Here is a 14,541-nt window from a genome sequence, read left to right on the forward strand (position 1 = left end):
GTAGCATGCGTAACTAAGCAACAGCCACTGCTTACAAAAGCCGTGCTGTGTTGATGTAACTCTCCTGCGGTATTTCACTAGCGCGGCCGCTACTATGTTAATTAACATAGTATAATGAACATAGTAACTATGTTAATTTACATAGTAACGGCCGCGCTAGTGAAGTATCGCAGTAGCAATACATCACTACTGCGCGGCTTTTGTAAGAAACAACCGTTTCTTAGTTATGCACGCTATGCTACCACTAGCGCACGTAATGGGCAGTAAAAAAAAATTATAAGTTGCGCTAATCTATTAGCGCAAGCAACAAGAGGTTGAAATAATAAAATAAAAAAAAAAATCAACCAGATACTTTCCTATGGAGAGGGAAGGCTCTGCGTCCCCATTCCAGGGCTGGATTCCCCGGTAGCAGTATTCGACCCATTGGACAATACTGCTCTCTGCAGCCGAAGGAGGCTTCGGAAGTCTTAGGGAAATGCAATTCCCTATTGCCAACAGCCAGCTGTCGATGGCCTGAGGTCAGCAGACACCTCAGATTAATGCGTGGGGGAAAGCTGCTGTATTCCGCAGACACAAGTGTGACCCCTGCCTGAGTGCTGCTGCTCCTCTCCTGACGCCCACAAGCACAGATTAGTGAGTTCTACAGTATGTGGGGTGAAGGAAGCAGGGAGGAAAAATGGGCTCCAGCTGCAACAGAGTGGGAGGTTTGGGTGATCACAGTGTGTATTTGGAGGGGATATTGTGAGTGGGAAGGGAACAAGCGATACATAACAGAAATGTGTGCTATACCCATGGGGAGGAGAGGAGGGAGGTGTGTCCTGTTAGCAAGAAAAGGGAGGGTGGAGCATAGTAGGAATTGGCACCATCTGCACACCTGCTGCAACTTGGCACTCACTGCTATTAGCACCAACTACAATTTGTTATGCACTGTAATTTTGCAACCCTTGATGCTTTACACCAGTTTTAACTTGTCAACCACTGTTGTTTAGCACTCACTGTTGCTTAGTATCCACTAGAATTTTTTGCCCACTGTAACTCAGCACACACTGCTGCATAGCAGCCACTGTTGGTGTCACCATCTGCAACTTAACACCCACTGCTTCTTGGCTCCTACCACTTGTCTGTTACCCATTACAGGGTTCTCACCACAATCTTTTTCCAGCTGGGTGACGTAAAAAAGGTAGCCAGGTGGGGCCCGATGAGAAAGTGCAGGGCCGGCACTTCTCTGGCCAACTCTACTTACAGCATAGGAAGGAGGTGATCTGATAACAGCCGGGTGCTCCCCAACAGTAGCCGGGTGGAGCACCTGGCTAAAAGAGCCTGTGGAGAACACTGTCACTACTTGGCAGCCCAGTATTTATCAGTTCTTGTTATCTACTACCTGCCTAACTATCAATACTTGCCTGACCCTAATCTAATTATAACTTCCAGCCTGCCACTAGAATCTATCAATCATACCAGCCTGCCACTAGAATCTATCCATCACTACCAGCCTGCCACTAGAATCTACAAATCACTACCAGCCTGCCACTAGAATCTACAAATCACTACCAGCCTGCCACTAGAATCTACAAATCATTACCAGCCTCCCACTAGAATCTACGAATCATTACCAGCCTGCCACTAGAATCTACCAATCACTACCAGCCTGCCACTAGAATCTACAAATCATTACCAGCCTGCCACTAGAATCTACCAATCATTACCAGCCTGCCACTAGAATCTACTAATCACTACCAGCCTGCCGCTAGAATCTACCAATCACTACCAGCCTCCCACTATAATCTACCAATCACTACCAGCCTCCCACTAGAATCTACTAATCACTACCAGCCTGCCACTAGAATCTACAAATCATTACCAGCCTGCCACTATAATCTACAAATCATTACCAGCCTGCCACTATAATCTACAAATCATTACCAGCCTGCCACTAGAATCTACAAGTCATTACCAGCCTCCCACTAGGATCTAATCTTTACCAGCCTCCCACTAGAATCTACTAATCACTACCAGCTTGCCACTAGAATCTACAAATCATTACCAGCCTGCCACTAGAATCTACAAATCATTACCAGCCTGCCACTAGATTCTACCAATCACTACCAGCCTGCCACTAGAATCTATCCATCACTACCAGCCTGCCACTGGAATCTACAAATCACTACCAGCCTGCTACTAGAATCTACCAATCACTACCAGCCTCCCACTATAATCTACCAATCACTACCAGCCTCCCACTAGAATCTACAAATCATTACCAGCCTGCCACTAGAATCTACTAATCACTACCAGCCTCCCACTAGAATCTACTAATCACTACCAGCCTGCCACTAGAATCTACCAAACACTACTAGCCTGCCACTAGACTCTATCCATCACTACCAGCCTGCCACTAGAATCTACAAATCATTACCAGCCTGCCACTAGACTCTATCCATCACTACCAGCCTGCCACTAGAATCTACAAATCACTACCAGCCTGCCACTAGAATCTACAAATCATTACCAGCTTGCCACTAGAATCTACAAATCATTACCAGCCTGCCACTAGAATCTACAAATCATTACCAGCCTCCCACTAGAATCTACAAATCATTACCAGCCTGCCACTAGAATCTACTAATCACTACCAGCCTGCCACTAGAATCTACTAATTACTACCAGCCTCCCACTAGAATCTACTAATCACTACCAGCCTGCCACTAGAATCTACCAAACACTACCAGCCTGCCACTAGAATCTACAAATCATTACCAGCCTGTCACTAGACTCTATCCATCACTACCAGCCTGCCACTAGAATCTACAAATCACTACCAGCCTGCCACTAGAATCTACAAATCATTACCAGCCTGCCACTAAAATCTACAAATCATACCAGCCTGCCACTAGAATCTACAAATCACTACCAGCCTGCCACTAGAATCTACTAATCATACCAGCCTGCCACTAGAATCTACTTATCACTACCAGCTTGCCACTAGAATCTACAAATCATTACCAGCCTCCCACTAGAATCTACTAATCACTACCAGCCTGCCACTAGAATCTACCAAACACTACCAGCCTGCCACTAGACTCTATCCATCATTACCAGCCTGCCACTAGAATCTACTAATCACTACCAGCCTGCCACTAGAATCTACAAATCATTACCAGCCTGCCACTAGAATCTACTAATCACTACCAGCTTGCCACTAGAATCTACAAATCATTACCAGCCTGCCACTAGAATCTACCAATCACTACCAGCCTCCCACTAGAATCTATCCATCACTACCAGCCTGCCACTGGAATCTACCAATCACTACCAGCCTCCCACTAGAATCTACTAATCACTACCAGCCTCCCACTAGAATCTACAAATCACTACCAGCCTGCCACTAGAATCTACTAATCATACCAGCCTGCCACTAGAATCTACTAATCACTACCAGCTTGCCACTAGAATCTACTAATCACTACCAGCCTGCCACTAGAATCTACTAATCACTACCAGCCTGCCACTAGAATCTACCAATCACTACCAGCCTCCCACTATAATCTACCAATCACTACCAGCCTCCCACTAGAATCTACAAATCATTACCAGCCTGCCACTAGAATCTACAAATCACTACCAGCCTGCCACTAGAATCTACCAATCTTTATTATCCTGTTTCTCGAATATTCCAAAAGCAAAGAGAAAAGAGGCCCTCTAGTAAAGCACCACTCAGCTAATACTTTATCTGATCACAAATAAATCTTTATTTATACAAATTGAAAAAAAGCCCCAACGTATAGATCATCTACAATATATAAATAAGAAGGGGGGTAAATCAATCCACATATGTATACTATAGCTATACCAATCCAAAAAATTAAAAACACATAATAGCACAGCCTCAACCTCTGATCCATATTGCACTTCCCCACACAGGTATTGCAATCAATTAAAGAGAGTCTGAAGCAAGAATAGATCTCGCTTCAGACCTCATAGCTAGCAGGGGCATGTGTGCCCCTGCTAAAACGCCGCTATCCCGCGGCTTAACGGGGGTCCCTGTCCCCCCAAATCCCCTCCGTAATGCGGGGGAGCGTTTACGCATTGGGGCAGGGCTAACCGCCGCAGCCCTGCCCCACGCTCGTCTGTTAGACGCGTATCTCCGCGTGTCCCCCGCCACTCTCAGTCTTCCTTCACTGAGAGGGGCGGGGGAGAGGCGGCGATGCGCGTCTGATAGACGCGCTGGGAGGCAGGGCTGCAGCCGTTAGCCCTTGCCTCCAGGAAGAAAAATTTAGCGACCAAGTCTGCGACCAACTTTTGCGGGGGGTGGGTTGGGGGTGATGGGACCCCCGTTAAGCCGCGGGATAGCGGCGCTTTAGCAGGGGCACACATGCCCCTGCTATATATGAGAGCTGAAGCGAGATTTAGTCTCGCTTCAGTGTCTCTTTAATACATCTATCTCCACTCAGGGCTTGTTTCAAGCCCTTGAAGTGGAGGAACCCGTGTTCAGTCTAAAGTGCAGTGCATTAGCATGTAAACAAACACCATATGACATATATTACATATGAAATAACTATTGTGATAACAACCTAATTCATTAGTGGAGCAACCTATAGATAGAGTGCAAAGGGAAAAAAAAAAGGTGCTGAGAAAATATATACTTAGACCAGGTATGAATGAATGGGAGCGCAATGAGGCAAGGCAGGCAGAGGTTCCCCTCACAATAGGTCCCACTAGTTCCGCGGATTTCCGTCCGCTTTCTCAAGGAGAGGAGAGCATATGCCACTCCTCTAACTAACCACTAAATTTACCTATCACTACCTACCCTCCACAAGCATCTAACTATCACATCAGCCTACCACTAGAATATAGTGATCACTACCTACCTTCTACTAAAAGTGATGTAATAAAAGCCTGCCTGATTGCCCTGTATTAATAGCTTATTGTTAATATTTGGGGGAGTGACAGGATGGACTGCCTGGGGTGCCAAATAGATCGGAAACAGCCCCGGGGCTAGGATAGATTTTACAGTGGTCAAACACTGACTAAATAATTTGTAAATTACTACTGTAAAAAAGGGCAATTGTATTCATTATGTTATTTTTAGTACAGTTCCTCTTTAATGAGACTGAAGCTTTTTAATCACTTAACCGCTTCGCATCCAGACCTTGTTTTCCCCTTATTGACCAGAGCAGTTTTTGAAGTTTTAGCTATGTCCCTATTCAATTAGCCTTAACTTTATACCTACTCACAACACCTAAATGATCTAGGTATCATTTTTTTCAGGACAAACTAGACTTTTATTGGCGGGTATTTTGTCCCTAGACCAAAAAAGTTTTCTATGCATTTTAATGGAAAAAGGAGGGGGACAATGGAAAAAAAAATCATTTTTTTCTCAGTTTTTATCAATTCCAGTTTAAAAATAAAAAGTGGCACAGGAGATAAAAACATGTCACCAGTATTATGTCCCCCAGTATAGATAGCAAAATGTGTCCCGAGTATCAGACCCCCCCTGTATAGCCAGATGTGTCCCCAATATCAGTCACCCCCAGTATAGCCCGATGTGTCTTCTGTGTTTGGCACCTCCCAGTGTAGATAGACAGATGTGTCCCCAGGATTGCTGCCCCTCATTATAACCAAATGTGTCCCCAGGAATAGTGGTCCCCCATTATAAGCAAGTGCACCCAGGATTAGCCCCCCCCCCCACCACCACCCCCATTATAGCCAGATCTGCCCCCAGTATAAAATGTTACACTTTAAAATATGTGTCCCCTCTTACTTAACCCCCCCCCCCCACAGCTGCACATTTTACCCCCCACCAGGGGTCCACACACCCCCATAAGGGCCAGCCAGATCCACCACCCCCCACCCAGGCAGCGCCCTCGGTGGCCAGATCGCTATAAAAAATTATCAGAAAGCAGCCTGACACCTTATCTCGTTCCAGCGATCAGCCTGCGGCCCGAGCCTTCGATCCCTGCTCTGCATGCAGCCCTGTGATGCTGAATAGCCGGGTCCCGGGTGCCACAGCTGACGTAGATATACTGTAGCTGTGGACAAAGAGGTTAAGGACCACAAGCTCCCCCCCCCCCTCCCCTATGAGAGCGATTGCTCTGTGGGTCACTCCAGTGGACAGCCGAGTAACTTCGCTGTCCCTAGTACAGTGCTGCAGTAGATTGCAGCACTGTACAACGAAAACAAATGACCGTTTGCTTCCGTTTCACTCTGCTAGTGGTGATCGTCGCTGGCAGACTGTTGATGGAGCGGAGGTCCGTCACTCAAGCGGGATTTTGCGCACATCGGCTAGGACTTGATCCCAGTCGGCGTTAGCTTGTCCTGGGGCTGCCACCCTCCCGCCACTGATTGGCGTTAGGCGGTTGGGAGAGAGTTAAATCCAACATTGCATTGGTTTTATCGTGTACCTGTAGGGAAAAAAATATTGCCCTTATGGGGTACTCCCCTCTGGATCCTGGAGAGGGTTCACCCGTCTCCCACCACCGGCCTGTTCTAGCGCTGGGACCCCTGAAAAGCCACTTGTTTATGGCTTGCGCATGCCCACTAGCACGGACCCACTTTGGCTCCAGTGAGAAAAAAGCCGAGCCTGATCGGATCCATGATATACAGTACATAACAAATTTGGTGTGAAAATTGGCCCTAAGGGTTTGTTTTTATTACTATGGCTTCAATTCATCAAAGGCTGTTCGATAACAAAAAACAAGTCGCTAAAATACCGCATTCAGTATTTTAGACTTGTGTGTGCTAATTTATCAATATTTTCACAGGTGTCGTAGATGTTTGGTAATTTACCAAAGTGAGGGCATTACAATAGAAAGAGGCAACCCCGACATCCCTTTAGATGTGCATGTTATACTGCCTCTGCTCGCTCTGAATCTGCTCTGAATTTGTCCCATTAGTCTTAACAATTTATTCAATTGCCACAGCTTAGATTAATTGCCAAGAAACATTACGCATGCCCTGCTTTGGTCATTTTCCCACCAGCTCCCACTAGCATCTCCACATATACAAACAGGCACTTAAGGGGTTACGTTACCGAAGGGAGGCAGAAAAACATCTTTTGTCCTTTTCTCTCTGCTCGCTGCCTGGGGGGTAGGAAAACCAGACCCTCCCTCAATTGTTCACTTCCTACCATGGAGGAGACGGGCTTGCAGGAGAGAGAGAGAGAGAACTGTCCCTATTGGCTCTCTGTAGCTGTCAGTCAGAGGGATATTCGAAGCTGGTTATCGCAGAACAGCCAGTAATGATCGAACACATTTTTATGTGTTACCGAATGCTGTAACCTTGATGAATTGACATTTACTGACTGCTCTGTATTTTCAGCTTTTCATGCAGTAACAGCCTTGATGAATTGACATTTTCCTAAGTGCTTGGTAAAGTCAGCTGTTTTCAGCATTACTGTATGCGGTAATGCTTGATGAATTGAAGCCCATGTCTTTCTTTTCCTTTTTGCTGTTTGCTTCTAGGGGTTGATTGAAGGGGGCTTCAAGAAGTTGATACTTCCACATTTTTTTTTTTGCTTGCATTATGTGTTTGAATTTGGACAGATGACCTTATCCTCTTGAGTCTGCACACTTGTTTTCATTATGGTTTCTCACTGCCTATTCCTGTCTATTGGCAACAATAGGACAAACAGCGCTGGGCACCAGAATGTCTGCTTCCAGAATTTATTCAACAGGTTGCACACCAATTTACAGGCAATCAGACAAGGAGCTGGACTTACGGCTGTTTCGCGGGATAAACCGCTTCCTCAGAGACCACAGATCTGCTGGAAGCTCATTATTGTCCCAGCAACGTGTTGCTGTGCATTAGCCAGCATCGTGTACCCTTCGAGGAAACCGTTTAGCCTGTGAAACAGCTGTAAGACCATATGCAGATATTTGAACAGAGGCACCAAAAAAAAGGATGAAAATGCCTAAAAACCATTTAAAAGGGGGAAGCTATGGTGGACTTACCCCCTTGTAGATTAACAGACATTAGCCTGTTATTTAAATTCAAAAATAACATTTATTAGAAGCTCCACAATGCAACACGTTTCGCAGGTAACAATCCCGCTTCATCAGGCAAATAATGGAGAACTCAAACAAGAGTCTGTGCCACAGCCAAATGCCCATAAATGTTATTTTTTAATTGAAATAATGGTCTAATGCCTGTTGATCTACAAGGGAGGTAAGTCCACCATAGCTTCCCCCTTTTAAATGGTTTTTAGAAGTTTTTATCCTTTTTATGGTGCCTCTGCTCAAATATCTGCATATAGTCTAGTGTAGTCCACCCTTGGTGGAGGGGTGTTCTCCCTTTCTTCTATCTACAGAGAGTTATCTCTTAGGTCTTAAACCTAAGTGGGGTCAGGTTCTAAGTCTCCCCACCTGCTTTGATAGTGGTTGCCTGTGTGGTAACCTACGGTTTTGAGTATACTTCTTATTAGCTTTATAACATCCTTTGTGAACCACACAAATACTACACTATTTTGGGCTCTCGGTCTTCTTTTTCTATTTTTTAAGCTGTAAGACCAGCTCCTTGTCTGATTGCCTGTAAATTGGTGTGCAACCTGTTGAATAAATCCTGGAAGCAGACATTCTGGTGCCCAGCGTTGTTTGTCCTATTGTTGCTGATTGATCACTGATCTGCTGGAAGCACATTATTGTCCCGGCAACAGGTTGTTGTGCATTAGCCAGCATTGTGTGCCAGCCAGCCTTTTGTCTCTTCTACTACAACTATTCCAGTCTGTTAGATCTGTGGATCTATTTTAGGCTATTGAAGGAACTGTTGTTTGCCTTACCTGTATGCCACATTATGCTGTAATTGAAGTTATTCTAACTCAAGTGTTTAAGTTAAGTACCAGTGGCCTCTGCCCCCTTAAAGACCAGAGACTGCTGGTACCAGACACGTCGGAAACAATGAATTGCCGCAAATACCCGCCGCAACCGCTGTCCACGCCGCATGCCAGGATCCTCAGCCACCCACTCTGCCGTCTCTATGACAGCAGAGTTTCTGTGAGCCAGTCAGGAGCCGCTTTCATTGGCTCCTGTCCCTGTCTATCAATGTAAGCCAATGGGAGGAGTTTATGTTGATAGACAGAGTCAGGAGCCAATGAAATTGGCTCCTGACCCACTCACAGGTCTCTGCCTTTATAGAGTTGGTAGAGCGAGTGAGCTGCGGTGGGGAGACAGCGGCGAGATCGTCAGGAGTGATGAAAGCGATGTCGGTGTATTGAAAAATTTATTTTAATTAGCGTTGTCCTTAAATGGTTGAGCTTTGGTTTGAAGCTTATATCGGAGAGAACAGAGGCGCCAAAAGGATAAAAGGGGTCATAAAGGAACTTAAAAACCAAAAACTTGGTAATTAGAAGAGGCAGTGTTGGACTTACCTCCTCCAAGCAGACACAACACGACTGTACATTCAGTCTATTTATTAAAGAACTCCAGATAAAACAAAGCAACGCGTTTCACGGGTCAGCGCCCGCTTCCTCAGGCAATAGAAAAAGGAGTTACAGCATCTAGCAAAACAAACAACACTCGTCCACCACTACCTCGTCTAATTACCAAATTTTTGGCTTTTAAGCTCCTTTATAACCCCTTTTATCCTTTTGGCACCTCTGTTCTCTCCTACATAATATTGTATCCACCCTGGGTGGAGGGTTGCGACCCTTTTCTACTATCTACAGAGAGCGACTTCTTATTCCTGAGTGGGGTCAGGATAATCTCCCCACCTGCCTTTACAGTGGTTGCCTATTGGTGACCCATGTTTGTGAGTATAACTATTATTACTCTTTGTCATTATCCCCTTTGTCAATACATACTACACTATTGGGGCTCTTGGTGTTCCTCTGTTTATTTGGTTTGAAGCTGTTTATATGCTTGTTTTTTCTCAATAAAACTTATTGAAACAGAAAATTGACAAAGCAAATGTGGAAAATACATCAAATTTTGGCTGTAATTTTGTGAAATTTCCGCTAATTTAAGTTTGGGAATTTATACTTATTCACTGCTAGAGCCACATACATGACTTCTGTCTGCACACAGGAGAATGAATGTTTGTTCTATAACTATTATTATTTCCCAAATAGATGGACAGGATGTGAGGAACACCTCGGAGGGACGTCTTTTCTCACCTCCAGATGATAATGCAGAAGATAATGGCGTCAATCAATATTCTCCAGTAGGAAACCCCATTACTGGAAATACACATCACAGACTTTACCATGAGGAGAGATCACCGGATCCTTCTAATAGTATCGGCGGGGCAAACAGGTCACCAGATCAGTGTAATGATCAGGAATCCTCTTCTGCTACATCATACGCTATTATATCAATGAAAAATAAGAAGTTTGCATGTTCTGAATGTGACAAGTGCTTTACAAGGAAATCATATCTGGAATTGCATCAGAGAGTTCACACAGGGGAGCGTCCATTTTCATGTTCAGAGTGTGGGAAATGTTTCAGTAGGCGAGATCACCTTCTTATGCATGTGAAAAGTCACACAGGCAAGCGCTCTTTCTCATGTTCAGAATGTGGGAAATGTTTCTGTAGGAAAGCAAGCCTTCGAACGCACCTAAGAGTTCACACAGGAGAGCGGCCTTTTTCATGTTCAGAGTGTGGGAAATGCTTCCGCGATAAGGGGGTCCTTTTTACACATCAAAGAGTTCACACAGGGGAGCGTCCTTTTTCCTGTCCAGAATGTGGGAAAGATTTCAGTCAGAAATCATCATTTCTGAAGCACAAGAGAAATCACACAGGGGAGCGTCCTTTTTCTTGTTCAGAATGTGGGAAATGTTTTACTCACCAAGGAGGTCTTTTTAGACATCAGCGATGCCACAAAGGTGAGCTTGCACTTTCCTGTTCAGAATGTGGGAAGTGTTTCATTGAGCTTGCTCAGCTTCTTAGACACCAGAGAATTCACACCGGTGAGCGTCCCTTTTCATGTTCAGAGTGTGGGAAATGCTTCCGCCAGAAAGAACACTTTCTTAGACACCAGAACACTCACTCCGAAAGCCGTCCTTTTTCATGTTTAGAGTGCGGGAAATGTTTCAAACAGAAATCAATCCTTCATGAACACCAGAAATGTCACACGGACGAACGGTCTTTTTCGTGTTCCGAGTGTGGGAAAAGTTTTAGGCAGATTGGACACCTTCAGTCACACCAGAAACGTCATACGGGTGAACGTCCGTTTCCATGTCTGGAATGTGGAAAAGGTTTTACAAGGAAAGGGAATTTAATTAAACATCAGAGAACACATAACTCCTGATGTACTGTACATCATGTGATCTTTCCTGGACTGACTGTTTTATGAAAGAAGAAATATGATTGAAATCAGTCTGGAGTTACCACCACCCAAATGTGATATTTCTGGTGTAGGTGACATCTTTTTAATTACTTTATCTTTTGGTACTGTGCCTAACCCAATTCCGGGCATGACCCAGTCATGCTTGGCGAAATAAAGAATTCCTGATTCCTGGTGCTTCCAGAGGGGCATCCTCCAACTGTAATTCCTGGCTTTTCTTACTTACTGTGGGCCATGCCCACCCACAGTCCTCCTGCTAGCTCACATACAATCACTAGTGATGTGTGTAATGTGGCTGCATAGTATGTATGTAATGAGGTACAACATACACACTATGCACACAGGGAATGTGAGAAGTAATAGGTGTGTCATGTGACTGCACAGTGTGCCTGTAATGAAGTATAAACACACTATGTACACATGGAATGTGAGAAGTAATATGGGTGTGATGTGTATATTGTGGCTGCAAGTTGTAAAGACACTATGTACACAGGGAATATGGACAGTAATGTGTGTAATGAGGCTGCACAGTATGCCTATAATGAGGTATAGGCACACTATGTACACGGGGAATAGGGTAATTAATAGTGGTGTGATGTGTGTAATGTGGCTGCACAGTATGCTTGTAATAAAGTATAAACACACTATGTATGCAAGGAATGTGAGAAGTAATAGGCAATAGTGGTGTGATGTGTGTAATGTGACTGCATAGTGTCCCTCTAATTATGTGTTTCATACTCACTATGTGAGAAGTATTATTATTATTATTATTTTATAAGGCGGCAACATATTTAGTGGCAATGTGCACTGAGTAATAAACAAACAAGGGGTACATAATACAGACAATGGTATGCCAAAGATATCATCATTGGTATATAATTTACAGTGACAAATGTAGAATGATAATAAAAATGTATAGAAAATTCCAATACACAATAGGGGAAGACAGCCCCATCCTTGCAAGCTTTTAATTTACTGTAAAGGGTTGTGATGTGTGTAAAGAGAATGCACAGAATGACTGCAACACACTATGTACACAGGGAATGTGAGAAGTGATAGGGGTGTGATGAGTGTAACGTGACTGCATAGTATAACTGTAATAAAGGTATAAACACACTATGGCCTCAATTCATAAAGCATTACCGCATGCGGTAATGCTGAAAACAGCAAACTTTCCTGAGCACTTAGCAATGTGTAAATTCATAAAGGCTGTTACCGCATGAAAAGCTACAATTACCGACCAGGGAGATAAATTACCGACTTGGCTGTAGTTACCTCCAACACGTCAGTAAATTGTCCGCAAATGACAATTCATAAAGCCTTCAACAAGCGGTAAGCCTGACGATAGTTACCGACACCTCTGGTGAGGCGTTAACAATGCAAAGTGCAGGGAGCTGAAGTCTGTATGAGTCATTTGTGCAGAGAGCCGTCTGTGTGAGTCATTTGTGCAGGGAAAGTCTGTGTGAGTCATCTGTGCAGAGAGCCGCCTGTGTGAGTCTTCTGTGCAGAGAGCCGTCTGTGTGAGTCATTTGTGCAAGGAAAGTCTGTGTGAGTCATCTGTGCAGAGAGCCGCCTGTGTGAGTCTTCTGTGCAGGGCAAAAGAGAGATATCGCCACACTGCTCAATGGGCTGCGGTAATTTACCGACCTTCAAAGGCAGCTGGGAAAATCTTTATGAATTAGCACACAGACCGGGAAAATACAAAGTGCGGTATTTTCCCTCCCAGATTTTTTTATCGCACTGCTTTTTATGAATCGAGGCCTATGTACACAGGGGATGTGAGAAGTAATAGGGGTGTGATGTGTGTAATGTGACTGCACAGTGTGCCTGTAATACATTCTATACACACAAGGGATGTGAGAAGTGATGTACACAGGGGATGTGAGAAGTAATAGGGGTGTGATGTGTGTAATGTGACTGCACAGTGTGCCTGTAATACATTATATACACACAAGGGATGTGAGAAGTGATGTACACAGGGGATGTGAGAAGTAATAGGGGTGTGATGTGTGTAATGTGACTGCACAGTGTGCCTGTAATACATTATATTCACACAAGGGATGTGAGAAGTGATGTACACAGGGGATGTGAGAAGTAATAGGGGTGTGAGGTGTGTAATGTGACTGCACAGTGTGCCTGTAATACATTATATTCACACAAGGGATGTGAGAAGTGATGTACACAGGGGATGTGAGAAATAATATGGGTTTCATGTGGCGGCACACTGTACCTGTTATAAACCGTATACGGCACACATGACATCCCTATTGCTGCTCACATTTATTTTGCTGTTGATGCAAAAACACTGTTTTGTCAAAATGAAACCAATGTCCCTTTTTTGTTTATATATATATATGTAGAATATACTCTAACTTGTGTTACTGTACTTTACTTACACATATCTTATTATTGGGACAAAAAAAACATTACAATTGTTACAAGTATAAGATGTAATGAACAATAAACCATGGTAATTGCTTTGCAGAAGGAACATCTAATGTGTGTGTATATATATTTTTCTAAAAAAAAAAAAAAAACGCAGCACTTTCGGTTTTGCTCCCATTTTGCATGAGCTGAACTCAAAGATCTGAAGCATTTTCTACATATACAAAAGCCCCGTTACTCTTAACGATTGTTCACAAATCCTTAGGCCCCCTGCACAATTCAAATCTGATTTGCATTTCTGATTTTCGCTGGAGGCTATCAAAATAAAAATAAAAATGCAGCATGCAGTACTGATTAAAAATTTTGCATGTAAAATCGGGTGAAAGTAGCAAATTGGAATCACATGTAGTGTGCAAGAGGCCTTAGGTACACACACACAATGCAATTTACTGACAGATCGATTATTTCCAACATGTCTGATCTGATTTCCAATTGATTTTTCACTCAACCCGAGCTGCATGTGGTGTGTGCCGTCCCAGCTGGAGCTGTGTGTGGTGCTGTCTATGCCAGCATGTGATGTCCTCCTTCCAGCTATGTGGTCAGCTGTCCCCCACCGGAGCGCTGTATTCATCTATGGGCTGCTGCTAGCATGTGCCCCCCCATGCTGGACCTGTGTAAAGCTGCGGCATGTTTCCCCCCGCCACGTGTTCAACTGTTCCCCGCTGGAGCTGTATTCATCTACGGGCTGCTGCTAACATGTGCCCCCCCCTCCCCCATGCTGGACCTGTGTAAAGCTGCGGCATGTTTCCCCCCCGCCACGTGTTCAACTGTCCCCTGCTGGAGCTGTATTCATCTACGGGCTGCTGCTAACATGTGCCCCCC

General features: G+C 44.4%; 1 protein-coding gene across 1 annotated transcript in view; it reads left to right on the top strand.

The window, feature by feature from the left end:
• Window positions 1-13,765, top strand: part of LOC137536886 (zinc finger protein 208-like) — a 72,675-nt gene extending 58,910 nt beyond the window's left edge. Inside the window, exon 12 of the mRNA XM_068259068.1 lies at window positions 10,061-13,765. Coding sequence (XP_068115169.1) covers window positions 10,061-11,238 — 1,178 coding nt within the window. The 3' untranslated portion in view covers window positions 11,239-13,765. The remainder of the gene's footprint in view (window positions 1-10,060) is intronic.
• The last annotated feature ends 776 nt before the right edge of the window (window positions 13,766-14,541 follow it).

This window comes from Hyperolius riggenbachi, chromosome 10 (assembly GCF_040937935.1).
Source record: "Hyperolius riggenbachi isolate aHypRig1 chromosome 10, aHypRig1.pri, whole genome shotgun sequence".
NCBI lineage: Eukaryota > Metazoa > Chordata > Amphibia > Anura > Hyperoliidae > Hyperolius > Hyperolius riggenbachi.